Below are 16,002 nucleotides of genomic sequence, written 5' to 3'. Positions count from 1 at the left end.
TGGCTTAAGAGTGGTAAAATTCAACTTAGACCCCCTACGCTGAATGGATAATTGCAGCTCACGTGACAATGAGTGAAAGATTGGACCTAGTTATCAGTGGTTTTGAGAAAGCTGGACTTGTTTAATTCAGCAATTTGGGGATTATTTACCTGAAAAGCATTTGTGAGTACCATGAGACTTGACTGACACGATGTTGATACAGTGGCTTTGTCCAAAAAATGTGAAGTGTGAGCTTTAATACTCTGCTGTAATTAGTGTAGATAACATATTGTTTCATTAATAATAGTGTTTCAAAAAATAGTTTAGTATTTTACTTGATTGTTGTTCTTTTGGATTAAAAATGCATGGATAAAATGAAATGTGCTTTCAGAAGGACTTAAAAGTTTCAACAACATTTGTACTCTAATGATGTTGTTGTTGTTGTTGTGGGGTTTAACGCCATTTTTCAGCACGCGATAGGCTATACATGGTGGCCAGCATTAATGGTGGAGGAAGAACCCGGGAAAATGCCGGAAAGAACCACCGACCCACGAGAAGCTACTGGCAAGCTTTCTCACATACCCACATTGGCTGAATCCTAGACTCGAACCGCCGCAGACAGAGGTGAGATGGCAGTGATCCGTAACGAAGAGCGCTTTAGACCACTCGGCCACTCAGGGCTCCTGTACTCTAATGAAGGATCGATTTGAATAAGTATTAAATTTAATTTTCATATACTGTTATTCTGAATTATTTTTTTCTTTCATTTTCAGTATTACTTTTGTTTGAATACCTTATGATTTTTTCTCTATTTTCTCTTTATCCTTATTTTACCTCACATATCGATTTAAGGCAGTGAGTGTAAAATTTCGTCTATCAGATACCTTATCGAACATGTGCATTGAAACAATATAAAATGATTTATAATTCTTGTTTCAAAAGGTTAAAATAAAAAATAAAACACATGTAAAAGCTAACATTTAATCACCAGATTACAGTATTGACCTTGATTTATCAAATACTAGTAGCTGTGTTAATCTCTAGGAATGAAACACTAAGAAAATGGGGGGGGGGGGTAATAATCCTACATGGGTCATGGGAGTTGGGGTTTAAATTCATGGTTCTAGGCAGCAATGAAAACCACGAAAATTGATGATACTAAAGTATGCTTTTTGTTTTTTAAATTCATAGGGGGATACAAGCAAATGGGGAGGTATATTCAGACTATAGCATACTATGACGATATAAACCTAGATTCCAAGTTTGTTCAAAATCAGATAAAAATAGGTCTCCAGCATGGTAACAAACACTGATGGATGTCCCAGAGAACATACTTTACCTTAAGCTCACATAATAACCTTATGGCCATGGCATATCTGCCCAGTGTACTACATCATTCCTGAGAATCACATATTTCTCAGGATGTTCTGTACCATAAATACATGCACTGAAGCAAACCAAAAATTTGATAAGTGTAGACTTCTTTAGATAGGCAATACAGTCAATAATCTGTAAAAATCTTTACCGCTTAAGGGAAATAAAGAAATGCAGATAATCAGCTCTCATTGTTTTCTCCATCAGCCCTTGCATACACAAGGATGTTATGTACCATAAATATATGCACTGAAGCAAACCAAAAATTGGATAAATGTAGACTTCTTTAGATAGGCAATACAGTCAATAATCTTTAAAAATATTTATTGCTTAAGGGAAATAAAGAAATGCAGATAATCAGATCTCATTGTGTTCTCCAATCAGCCCTTGCAGACACTATGTTCAATGATCACATGACTAATAATATGGATCATAGTCTAGATGACAGAATAAAATACTTAGTTTCAGCATGGAGATATTTGCATATTTTTATCAAAACTAATCATTCTGTCAATTATTTACTACAGGAAAGTTTTCAAATTTAAGACTAAGATAGTAAATATGCAAAACTTTATACACCAATTCCTATTACAAACTCCATATATTTTGCCATCCACAGAGTTAACACTGAAGATGATATATGGGGTTAACTGCAGGAATATGCTTAAAAAATTAATAAAAAAGGATCAAAATAACACACACACACACACACACACACACACAATGTGATTAGACAAAATCCGGCTCAGACGTGCCATAATTTACTTGGCACTTGAACCAAATATTTGTAATGTGTACGATGTGCAGTAAAGTAGTTAGAACTTGAGACTTGTAGTAATATTTATTCGTTCTGAACTACTACAAGTAGGATACTTTTCCTGATCTCTTCCCGTCACTATGACAATTATAATAGAGCAAAACAATTTTAAATGCATCCTGTCAAGTGAAATCATCCATTTTTTGTAACAGTACACAGAGTCAGTTCAAGCCTTATGAGCTACAAGACTAAGGTATTTTAATAACGTGAATATACATTACAGATGCCAAATATATTCCCTTTGTGTCTAAATAAACTGGTGTTTATAACTGAAACAAAACAAGATAAACACACACACATCCAAGTACATGCATGGAAAATTTATTTGGTTGTTGATGTTTTCTTCTTTTATTTCACATTTTCCTTTGTATTAACTCCTGAATCAGCATCAAAGTCCATATTTTCCAATTGGAGTATAAGTTGATGTTTTGGTATCAAACTACGGAAATTTACTAATTTTTTTCTGTCTCTTCTTCTTATCTTTATTTCTTTTCTTGAATTTTGAAGATTTGGCTTTCAATTCTTGAAATGGACTTCTTTTCATATTAGATGGTGTAAATGTTTTTACTTTTGGCCAGTCTCCTCTCTTTCTTTTTTCTCTATTCTCTCCTTGCTTTGCAGTTCTTTCATTCTTTCCTTTGGATTTCACTGAGTCTATGTAGGCATGGTCAAGGAAACAAATTTATATCATTGTTTTTCAAGTCCAATGTGTTAACCAGCATAGATAATACATGTTTCTGAAAGGATAATATACAATTACTTATTACATTCACCTTACCAAGGAATGTAGCTTAAGATATTATCTAGTACTGTTGTTATTGTTATGATAACAATGATGATTATTGTCAATTTATACAGTTTTGTTTATTTTCAAAACAATACTCATTGTGGCAAATAATTACACATACTAAATATATGTGTGCCAGAAAGAGTTCCAATGACATATTTTTTTCATTCATGAATTTAAAAGAATGTTCCCAGCAACTTTCTTGGGTATCAACCATCTAAAATTTAAATAATGCCTCAATATTATCAGATTTATGAAATCTTTTGCTTAGAAAAACCTAACTGAAGAAAAAGTAAATAATCACATAGGGCCACATTAAAAAAAGTTTGCTTCCCCTTTCCTGACCACGATTTTGAAACCCAGCTACATATAAGGAGAAATAATTTTGTCTAAAATGAAAAACAGGGCACTGAAAGAGAAAAGATGTGTATACCATATCTTAAACAAAGATTATTTTCATATGGTGCATGAGTGGTATTAGTTATATTCATTTAATATTGTTCTCCCTCTCTTTCCACTCCAGACAGCAGCAATCAATTTATCCTAGAGATATAAACTTTTTATACACAAATAACACATACCATATATATCTGCCTATAAATCAAGTCTAACTGCAAACTGCATAGACCATGATCTGCCACTGCATTATGCTACAGCTAATCTACATCTATGTAGTTTTTAAGGGCTAATCAGTAAACACTACAGACTCTGATCTGCCAACGTATTATGTGACAGCAGATCATGGTCTGTCATCTGCAGTTGGACGGAACTTAGGTGCAAGTATATATTAATGTGTGAAAATACTACCAAATGTTGGGACATGGATTCATCTTTTTCTTTAGGACCACAGAAACTAATTCAATAACAATAATGTCTAAATACAAAATTTTAATACCAAAGGGAAATTGGAAAGATTTTATTCTGTGGAAAATATGGTTTACTAAGAGAAGTTACCATAGGCTGCAATCTAAGAGTATTCATAACAACATTTGAATTTTACAATGACTATATACAGTATATGCTTCAATACGAAAAGCATCAACAAATTTAAGGGAACGGTTTTATAAAATTTAATTGGCTTATAAACACGGATATATACATCATATTGCAAGATTTTTTGTCATATTCATTATACGCTATTAGAATTCAACAGTTTTTGTGCATAAATTGCTTGTTCACTTTGTGCTTTACTGCCATTTAATATTCGTAACAGTTCACATTTTATTTTATTCTATTCAACATGTATATATTAATATAATTATCTATAGATAACTGTTATTATATTTGTAGATAATCCATAAATGAAAATTATCTACCTTTCCAAGTTAGCAGGAAAGCAATAATGATGTAATTATTGAGAAAATATACATTATATATACAATATATAATGGTGGAGGAAGAATCCAGGAAAACCAAAATAGGGACCACCACCACACAGGAAGCTATTGGCATCTTTTCTCTCATACTCTCATTGGCCGAGCCCAAGACTTTAACTCATGCAGACAGAGGTAAGATCGCAGTGATTGGTAAAGAGAAGTGCTTTAGACCACTAAGCCAACTGAGCCTCAGAGATGGACGCTGGTAATATTTCAGTTACTAACCAAGGTTTACAAAGCAATGAGATCTGCCAAAAAATTGAAGCAGTGTTAGATGTAAATGTGTCCCAAGTTGGCTTAAGAGCCTTTAGGTCAGTGGTAAATGCAAAGGTCAGTTAGGCAAAAGCTGGACATTTCAAGTAGAGAAGTTGCCAGGACATACAGATTAAACTGTTACATGAAGTTAATTCCTGTGTGGCAAGTTACCTATACAGAGTACAGTTATCTGAGGACACAAGTGAAACTGCATGAAAGGAATCACAGAAAATCCTTTTCTCAAAAGCGACTTGACAAATAGGGAAATTCAATTATAACCAGATTTTTCAATCTGTCAGTGAATGTCAAAATTAAAATTTAAAATATAAAATTGGCATAAAGTCATAAGAAATTACTTTAATTCTGTAGATCAGATCAGTCATTTCAGTTTAGAGTGGTGATACATTTCAGTATGGGTTGGAGTTCAATTCACATTTTCCTTTCCAAAGTGATGACAATGAATGAATTCAGCTGCATAAAAAAATATATGGTGAAATTCTACAGAATAAAATGTGTTCACTGAGACTATGTATGGATTAAATAAGGAGGACAGTGCAATGTAATTAGTATCTGGGAAATAACTCTTACAAGATACTTGCATAACTAGCACAATCACTTTCACTTGTCACTGCAAGGTGCTACACATAATACCAGATGTTCTTCATTGTAAGGTTGAGTGATGCATTGTTCCAGATGCTGGTAGTTTGTACAAGGTATGGATGGGATTAATCATAATGTGACTAAGTATTCTTGGAGAAACATAATTTGCTATAAAAATTTCCTCTCTCCATCAAATACAATATCCATTAATATAAGAAGAATAAGTCAGAGAAGGAAATGCATGGGCGACTCCACTTTAGTTACTGTTTGGAGGACATTATGGTATGAGTTCTCATGTGATGCATAAAACCACCTGCACAAAGTGGCATTACAAACAAGGAGTAATAACTAGCAACATGTGATTACTATGAAGCCTAAGATGAAAAGTAATTGAAAACATAAGCCATTTCCTTACCAAGAATAAAACCTCCCAGGCAGATCAATCAAAAGACTTAAATCAATGCATGTGACAAGGTTATGTTGGTCTAAACAAGGCCTAGCTGTTGTGTGGGCAACTGCCACCTGATCCACAAGGTTTAGTTCTCTCCTTCATGAAGTCAAACCTCAATAATAAAAGTTTCAAAATGCCTACTGTGCAGCCAACTGGTCATTGGAATATACCCAGCCTGTGTGTGACTAATAAAGAAAGGTAAGGTTTAAAGATTAAACCCATACCTATGGCAATCTGCAAAGAATGACACAAACTAAAGAAAGTGGTGTGATCTAGCAGATATCTTAAATCGCTATATAAAAAAAATTTCAGGAAATTTGCAAAGAGCAACAGGAGTTTTCATTGCAAGGAAAACTGCCATGCTCTTTCCCCCCAAAACAGATGTGCATGTGCAAATAGAATATGCTGCTTTGATTGTGATGACACCAGCAATATAAAATACAAATATGAAAAATAATCAGATTTTACATTCTACAAAATTGGTTTAATGACCATACTAGTCAGATGGGCAGGCAAGGGGAAACATAATTTACATTCTGGTCCAGGTGGGTTTTTACCACCAAAATTAGCAGTTTTTTGACTCTGCAAGAGCTACTTAAAATACCAACACTGGGTATGACAATTTACTGAAATTTTGGTGAAGGTTAGTGTGTTTTATCTGAAAGTCATTATTCACTGATAAACCTTTGTGCATACATTCAAATTTATATTTTCCCCATTACAGATGATGAGATATTGAGATACATGTTTGATTCTGGTATTTTTCTATTCATAATTCCATTTTTTTAAGATTTAGATATCACTTAATGCATGCATATCCAAACCAACAGTCACATTATAGCTTCTGATAACAGAATAATTATTAGAAAGGATATTTTCTTGACATCTTTTCCTAACTGGGAAGAGTTGTTTGTACACCTCATGACTCGAAGTTGTCTCTTCTGCAGCTGTGAGTTATTCAGTTTAAGCGCTAAGCTTACTGAGTCTTTGGACTGTAAAGATAAACAGTAATATATAATACCATTATATCATAATCTATATGATATGATAAAAATGATCAAAAGACAATGTAGAAATGGTACATAGTTTTTGCAAGATGATTCTGAATATATATGATGAAATGAAAGATCTGAAATAATGTTTTGTTGTTGTCAGAACTGTTACTGTTCTAGATGAAAGTTTAGAACTTATCTGTCAGCATTTAATAGTAAAAACAAACTTCTGACAAGCAAACTGGTATAATTAAGTCCATCTAAAACAAGAGTCACAAGTATGTCTGTAATCTCACCTGTCTTGTATAACTTAACAGTTGTCCACTTCACTAAAGCAGGTTATCACACTACTGTAAGAACACAAACCTATTTGAATTATCTCCTTTACTTTATATCATGTTGTCAATTTCTATATATTTTTCTATAGTCCCACAAAAGTTTTTCCAAAGATAAAGGCCTAATTATTATGCACAGTTTCTTGCTCAAAACCAAACTCCTCCAAGATCTTGATGATACAGACCTGTTATTTTTACCAAGTTTTACGAAATCAGATGAGAAATAAAGTCTTCAGATGTACAGAAGTAACAAGCCCAGTCAATCAAATGGGTTTTATTGGTGTTTAACAGTGCATTATTATAATAACAACTTGCTGTCAAAGTTAATGTAAATACCATTCCAGATCCAACTTATCATGCCAACTTTCTGGAAAGAAGAGAATAGCTTTTATCATACCTCCACTAGACTATGCAAGCAGTCTACAGTATTCATCCATGTTTGCATATTAGGAGTCCTCCCTGTCAAGGGCCATAACTTTTATACCTACTAAACTATGATAAAACTTACAGTATGGTTGCATCTAAGAATGAAGATGCTGCACACCAAACCAGGTTTCTGTGACCTACCTCCTTCAGTTTTTTTGATATTACTTAATAAATGTGTCCAAATCTTTGCTTGTTGTGACCAAACTTGCAGTGTGGGTGCATTTTAGCATAAAGATGTTAAATATCTCCCGTTTTTAAGGATTTTTGTTCTGTGCAACAAAAGTGGAATAATTTCAGAAATGTATTCAAAACTGCTACCAAATTATATCTGGCCTCAAATTCAACGCTATGATGCCTCACCATGATAGTCCATCTGTCCATCCTTTGCATTTTGTTCATGTCAGACTGGAGTGGAACATCACTAACACATTTCTAGTTCCTTTCATTTCCATTAAGTTATACTGGTGCATCTTGGGATGAAGGTGCATCATTAATCAAAACTGGGTCACTGTGACCTTTCATAGATCAAGAGTAATCAACATTTCCTAAATATACTCAAGCTGGAGTATCATATTAGCAATTCTCACTAGAAACTAGATCAAAAAAGTAAAAAAGGACAGATCAATGTTTAAAATAAATACAATCTGTAGTACTGTAGAGTGAAGCTGTCTTTTACAACTTACCTGAAATAAAACGTAACAGAAACCTTTTCCAACTCCAGTCTTTCTATCTCTGATGACTCGTATGTTCTCTATCATGCCACAGTCATGGAAATGATTCCTTATTGCTTCCTCTTCTATATCTGCAAAAGAAATAAATACAAATAATTGACCCATGACAATACAAATTAAGGTTCAACAATTTCATCATCATTTAAATATGATTAATCTCAAGCACAAGATAAATCTGAGGTGGTCTTTGCTCAATATGCTTCTCATTTTAGGATTGTTTAGGCCATATGACATTATACATTATTGGGATATATCATGGAATATCTTATATGAATTTGTTTTGGTGTAATTATTTGCATTTTTCATTCTTTATGGAACGAAGGTTTTGTGAAACAGTATCTCACCTTAAGTGATGCAATGATGCAGTTGCTGTATATACAAAACATTTAACATTAAATCCTAACCTTGATGCCAAGGTGAAAATGATATCTTTGTCTCATCATGCTGTCACAGGCATGACACAAATAATTAATTATTTCAATTACTTGTATCATGTCAGGGATGTGATCTTTCAGAGTTAGTTCATAAGGTTACAAATGTGTTTCCATCAGAATACGGTGAAAGAGTCATAAAAAAATCTAGTGACTGACTTCATTTTCAGAAGCTGGAACAAACTTTAAATAAAAGCACAAATATTTTTTCAGTAAAATCTTTCATAAGTGATAGAATATGAGTGGTATGAATGGCACAAATACACCCACCCCAAGTTCAGAAGTCCTCTATTATGCCACTAGTAAGGCATGGTCAATTACTGAATTTCCCTGACCATAGCCTCTGATCTTTAGACCTCAGAATCTGTATTACAGTAAGGGAAACCTATCCACCAATTTTGGATAAGGAACTTACTCTACGACAACAGTGTTTCTACAAAACCCTTTTTCCCCTTTGAGCCACAATGTTCTTTATCTTGACTTTTCAACCTCAAAATCATTAAGCCTCTTCCAAATCCTAAGTGCAAACCATCAACAAACTTTGATAAAGTACGTGGTCTAGAACTGACATTATTATACAGTCACAATGACAATGACTATTTAAACCCCAAATCAATAGGCTGCTTTCTTAATATAATGATGCATTTATGAAAGATGAGGAACAAAGGAAATTAATCATGATAAAAAGCCACATCTTCATAAACATGAATGCAAAACTGGAACCTGTGTGATTGGATTCTCTTATTTCTGGTAGATCTGTATGAATTATAAACAGTGTTTATGACAATCAGAAGGAAAAAAAATGATGAATGTTGCAGAAAATTAATGGAAAACACCCAAACGTGAACAATGTACCAAAATAAGATTAAACCATCTGCACTGATTACTGGTTTACACACAGATTACTAGAAGAAGAAAAAAGATTGGCACACATACTGTGTCAAAGCTGTATAATGATGATGTGTCTGTGATACTAAAGAAGTACAGGCAAAGTAACTTATGATTTGTGTTTTCGTTGCTTTCAAAAGCACATATTATAATACTCATTAATGATAATTAATATTCACTAAAACCTATAATTTGATGAAATTTGAGACATGAGAAATGTGACAGCATTAAGATGGAGAAAATGAAATTCTAATCACAGTTTGTACCTTTATTAATATGAAAGTAATTATCATGTCTAACTCAAAATGCTGTTTCATGAATAAAGAGACGTTTTCACTGCACTTTTTATTCTGTTGATTACAAGTACTATTTGCTATTCCAATGAGTAAACAGATCATGTAAGCACTTTGTTATTACTAAATACATTTCACAGGTATAACTAGTTGCTATTCCACTGAGCAAACAGATCATGTGAGCACTTTGTTATTATTAAATACATTTCACAGGTATAACTATTTGCTGAATAACAATCATCAGATCACTTGCAAGTTCATTTTAATCACATCCATCTGAAGTGACACTGTCAAATATGGAGATAATCCACTTTGCCTCAAATGGCTTTACATTACATGATTTCAGGAAGACTGAATATTATTTAAGAGAACATATCTACTGGGGCCCCGAGTGGCCGAGTGGTCTAAAGCGCTCACCGTTCTGGATCACTGCCATCTCACCTCTGTCTGCGTGGGTTCGAGTCCAAGGCTCGGCTAGTGTGGGTACGTGGGAAAGCCTGCCAGTAGCTTCTCGTGGGTCGGTGGTTCTTCCCTGGATTTTCCAGGGTTCTTCCTCCACCAGTTATACTGGCCGCCATGTATAGCCTATCTTGTGCTGAAAAATGGCGTTAAACCCAAGAACAACAACAACAACATATCTACTAACCCTCCAACTACTTAATTAAGCAATCACTGGGGGGTGGGTGACATAAATCTGAGGGTTGCAACTTATCCATTCCTCTAAATGTTACAGAAGCCTCTCCTGCAATGTGCTTGAAAAACATTCAGATTCAAGTAAACAAGACTCCTTTAAATCAGGCAAGCCTCTCCTGCAATGTGCTTGAAAAACATTCACATTCCATTAAACAAAGGACTCCTCTGAATCAGGCAAGCCACTCTCTGCAATGTGCTTGAAAAACATTCAGATTCCATGAAACAAATGACTCCTCTGAATCAGGCAAGCATCTCATGCAATGAGCTTGGAAAACATTCAGATTCCATGAAACAAAGGACTTGCAGTGTGCTTGAAAACATTCAGATTCCATGAAACAAAGGACTCCTTTGAATCAGGCAAGCATCTCCTGCAATGTGCTTGGAAAACATTCAGATTCCATAAAACAAAGGACTCCTTTGAATCAGGCAAGCATCTCCTGCAATGTGCCTGGAAAACATTCAGATTCCATTAAACAAAGGACTCCTTTGAATCAGGCAAGCCTCTCCTGCAATGTGCTTGGAAAACATTCTTATTTCATTAAACAAGACTCCTTTGACTCGGGCTAGTTTGCAATAGTTGAAGAATTTAACTCAAGTATCCTACTCTTTGACCTGTGTGTCAGCCACATTAAGATAGATAAAAAAGTGAAACTTAATTTTGACATAACTTTTTTGATATGACAAAGATATAACTTTTGTTTTGAAAAGCTTAGTTTGATATCATTAGCTTTGTTTTAAGACCCAATCCCTAATTGCTGAGAGCTTTGTGTTTTGATGGCAGTCTTTAAGAACACTGAAAAACCTAATTGTAATCTTAAATTACGGCAATGGAAAATGAGGTTGTTTGCATCTTTTTTAATTGGGTTTGCATCTTTTTTAATTGGGGCCAATGCATCTATATTAGTGTTAGTAAAGAACAGCTTACCTAAACAACCAATTATGCCAGTAAGATTGATTAGGCTTTTTTCACTCTAAGCTGCTTGAAAGTGAATATCATTATGTTTTACATCACTGCACAATATTTTATCTTTCCCTCTCTAAATGACAAATCCATGAAATTAAGTATCCAGGAATATTTTTTTCCAAACTATGAAATTTGATACCTGTGAATGCAAAGGGATTTACAGTATCCAATTAGATTTCATTTAGCTCAATGGCTTTTGAGACCAACAGAACAGGGGCAATCATATGTTACCACTCATACCAATTCTCAAGTGTTATGGCGTTGTCCAAATTCTTTGGTAATTTTTCTTGAGAGTGATCTCAATACTACTGTGTGTAAAGCTGGGACCGATGACCCATGAAGCCATCTGTTAGCTCTTTTAATCATGGTCATGGACCCTGCCACTGTGTGTAAAGCTGGGACCGACAACCCATGAAGCCATCTGTTGGCTGTTTTAATCATGGTCATGGACCCTGCCATGTGTGTAAAGGTGGGACCGATGACCCATGAAGCCATCTGTTGGCTCTTTTAATCATGGTCATGGACCCTGCCACTGTGTGTAAAGCTGGACCGACAACCCATGAAGCTCATTAGCTCTACTACATGAGCCTGGTTGCTGATATCATCTTTATGATGCAGCTCATGTATATATTATACTTCATCCACAGGTTCCATCCTTGTGGGCACAGCTTTTGTCAGATATATCTCTTACGGAGATTGGACCTCTACAAGCTGATTATCACAACAGTAACTGTCTCCTGACCCAAATCCCTGCATCAACAGACTTAATGTGCTCTTTGTTAATACCACATGGGCAACAAAGATGCATCTCAGACTTGGTGATCGCTCCACAAGATGGGAGGGGAATGATCCCTTTGTTGTATCATCTTGCATCAAGTCCAAAGACACAATACTTGGCACCAACCTTCCTCTATGATTAACAAACACTGACATATGTAACCACCCATCACTTCTACTTTGGGTATATATGTAGTCAAACAATATCAAACAGTATCTGTAACTAAAAGATTTATGTTTTAGAAGAGGCAAGGCTATTTCTTACACCATATGAGTGAGACCATGCAGCAAGGGACAGGGCATCATTCAGGATTCTGATTACCTATTAAATCTGAGATGATTTACCTGTCTACATTGATATGATACTTTACCTGTCAACACTGATATGATACTATTTACCTAGTAACATCGATATGAAACTATTTACCTGTCAACATCAATTCAATACTAATCACCCATCAACATCAATATGATACTAATTACCTATCAAATTTGATATTATTTACCTGTCTACACTGATATGATACTATTTACCTGTCAACATCAATATGATACTATTTACTTGTCAAAATGGATATGATAGTATTGATCTGTAAACATTGATATGATACTATTTACCTGTCAACATCAATATAATACTAATTACTGATCAGCATTGATTGTTGTTGTTGTGGGGTTTAACGCCATTTTTCAGCACACGATAGGCTATGCATGGCAGCTTGTATAAATGGTGGAGGAAGAACCCGGGAAAACCCCAAGAAGAACCACCGACCCACAAGAAGCTACTGTCAAGCTTTCTCACATACCCACATTGGCTGAATCCTAGACTCGAACCCACGCAGACAGAGGTGAGATGGCAATGATCTGTAATGGAGAGTGCTTTAGACCACTTCGCCACTCAGGGCCCCGATCAACACTGATATGATTTACCTGTCAACACTGATACGATACTATTCACCTGTCAACACTGATTGATACTAATTACCTGCCAATATCAATATCATACTAATTACCTGTCAACATCAATATGATACTAAATTATCTGTAAACACTGATATGATACTATTTACCTGTCAACATCAATATGATACTAACTAGGTTACTTGCCAATCCAAGGACAGGAAGTAAAAAAAAGTATTTTAAAAAATTGAAATAAGTGAGTTTGAACAAAAAATTACAAAAAAGTATTTTTAAAAATTGGGATGCTGCCAAAAGCTTCAAACTTGTGACCTCTTGTTTGGCAGCTGGGACACAGAAAGAAAGAAAGACAGACAAATTTGGGTGTTTATATACAAGATTACCTGTCAACATTGATATGATACTAATTACCTATCACCACTGATATGATTTACCTGTCAACACTGATCTGATACTATTTATCCATCAACAATGATATGATACTAATTATTTGAGCCTTACCAAATGGAACATTGCCTACAAAAATTGATCTGTTCTTGTCCTTCTGCAAAAAAAAAAAAATGAAGAAAAAATTGAGACCATAAATGCACCTAAATGAATAATAATTAATTTCTCTATATGTTCATCATGATATGACACATTTTTGTCAAAGTAACAGGCAAACAGGACTTGTATTTATAATTTCCTTGTAAGATCTACCTGTTAATAGGACTGGATTTTTCCTGAAACATGTATCAACTGTGTATGCACATTGTCACATATTAAGCACTCCTTGATACAAAAGGTCAACACAAAGAAAAATCAACTGCGGTAAAGTTGCGTGAATATCTACAGAAAACTGTTACAGTTCTCAAACAATGTTCCCTGTGTCATTAAAACATAACTGCAGCACTCCACTTCATCGTATCCCACCTTGACAAAACTTGTGGAAATCCTGGTATTGTTGGATTGTAGGTCACATTTTGTTGCTAGTTACCTTGTGTTAAAACTTCATCCAAATAATTGCATTCAAAATCAAGTTACTTGAAACGGTTAAAGTTCTGATTAAATTCTTTCCTCAATGTATATATTTCTATCATACCCATCCCAAAAAGGACAGACCCTGGGGTCAAAGGTTACATAGGTCATTAAGGTGGGCATGTCTACATTTCCATGATCAAAAGCTGTGAGGTCTTGTTAGAGTCAGAGCACAATGTTAAAGTTTGTTGGGAAGTGAGACTTCCAACAATGTCAGTCCTGCCAATAATGACAAAAGAGATACAAAAAAGAATCAAAAGGATTTTATATGATTGACAGTGTCACAATAGAATTATGGTTGGTTAGAATATTTGTGCTTCAATCTGTACTTTCTATTCTCTTCCATTAAAATATGATCAGTGACACACATACACAACTATGTTCATATACATGCATTAACAAATGCAATCACACATTTAACATGGCCAATGCAGAATAAGTTAAATGTGCATAATCCAGACACAAACTAACAATCAAGTGTGCATAATCCACACACAAACAGTCAAGCATGCATAATCCAGACATAAACTAACAGTCAAGTATGCATAATCCAGACACAAACTAACAGTTAAGCGAGCATTTACCAGACACAAACTAATAGTCAAGTGGGCATAATCCAGACACAAAATAAGTGGGCATAATCCAGACACAAAGTGGGCATAATCCAAACACAAACTAACAGCTAAGTGGGCATAATCCAGACATAAAACAACAGTCAAGTGGGCGTAATCCAGACACAAAATAAAAGTTGCATTCATTTACTCCAGCAAAGTATCTCTTCTGTAAGACTAAATCTAATATACTCTTCTATAATTGTTTTTATGATACTATTAAGTCATGAATGAAAATAAGCCAATAGTAATGTTTCTCTTCTGAAATTAGAACTTCTGTCTATCCCTGTATAAGTAACTCTATGTAAAGTAACAATGCCCAACACCATTTTTGTCATTTTTAATCAACTACTATTAATGAAGACTCCTCTTCAATAGCTGTTGTGTTAGTAAACCCTTTTTGTACAAGATACTCACAGTATGCTCATAGAAATATTAGGAAACACAAGAATAATGTATATACTTATTCATATGTCCAGATCTTAGTTGAAACAATACAGACCCTTATCTGTCAATGCATAATGCACCAGCATATTAGGGTCTATGTTGTTTGTTTTATTGATTAGTACATACAATGACTACAGACTTACCTCTGTCGACTGTGAAGCTAAATCAACATGAATATGTAAATCTTCAACTTGCATTCCATTGCTGAAAAAAAAAAAAGTTATTATCTTTCAAAATGTCTAGTTCTCAAAATTATTGTTGCCATAGAATACTGCAATACTTTGATAACATGTATCAAGAAGATACTAAAATAATGAATTTGATGGAACTGATATGAGGCTACTATAGTAAATTATTGTCTTTCAAAATGTCTAGTTCTCATAGTTACGAGAGAATATTAAAAGATATTGATACCAAGCATAGACACAATACTCAGCTTGATGGAGCCAATACTAAGACAACATGCTCAGGATCTCATTGTGAGACCTGTCCTAAAATACAAAGGTCCTTATTTATTTCCAAATATCAAATCCAGAACATGGTTCATACTGTTATTCCATTTTAGAAACTCACTCACCTTTTAAGGAAATTTGTGCAACTTTCAAGCAATATTAACTGGTCTCTGACTCCACCTTGAAGTTGTTATGATTGAGCCAGTATTATTTTAAATTCGTTCTCATTTTCAGCAGTCAAACCTGTCAATAAGTCACACATGGAAAAGACAAACTGACAGGTTGAACAAACGGTCACCTTTCAAAATTTGTTCTTGAACAAATACATTGAATAAAATTATTTTTATTATTATTATTATTATTATTATTATTATTATTATTATTATTA

The 16,002-nt window shown here is 34.3% G+C and overlaps 1 protein-coding gene across 1 annotated transcript in view; it reads right to left on the bottom strand.

Moving 5' to 3' along the window:
• Window positions 1–946: 946 nt before the first annotated feature.
• LOC149804675 (RNA-binding protein 34-like) overlaps window positions 947–16,002 on the bottom strand; it is a 56,545-nt gene continuing 41,489 nt past the window's right edge. The window contains exons 8-12 of the mRNA XM_089942927.1: window positions 15,306–15,366; window positions 13,589–13,631; window positions 8,076–8,194; window positions 6,515–6,631; window positions 947–2,828 (exon numbers count right to left, since the gene is read on the bottom strand). Of these exons, the coding sequence (XP_089799053.1) occupies window positions 2,610–2,828; window positions 6,515–6,631; window positions 8,076–8,194; window positions 13,589–13,631; window positions 15,306–15,366 (559 nt within the window). The 3' untranslated portion in view covers window positions 947–2,609. The remainder of the gene's footprint in view (window positions 2,829–6,514; window positions 6,632–8,075; window positions 8,195–13,588; window positions 13,632–15,305; window positions 15,367–16,002) is intronic.

Source organism: Sinohyriopsis cumingii, chromosome 2 (assembly GCF_028554795.1).
Source record: "Sinohyriopsis cumingii isolate HCF-2022 chromosome 2, ASM2855479v2, whole genome shotgun sequence".
NCBI lineage: Eukaryota > Metazoa > Mollusca > Bivalvia > Unionida > Unionidae > Sinohyriopsis > Sinohyriopsis cumingii.
The sequence above is the reverse complement of the archived record's forward strand: the minus strand, read 5'-3'. Positions and strand labels throughout refer to the sequence as shown.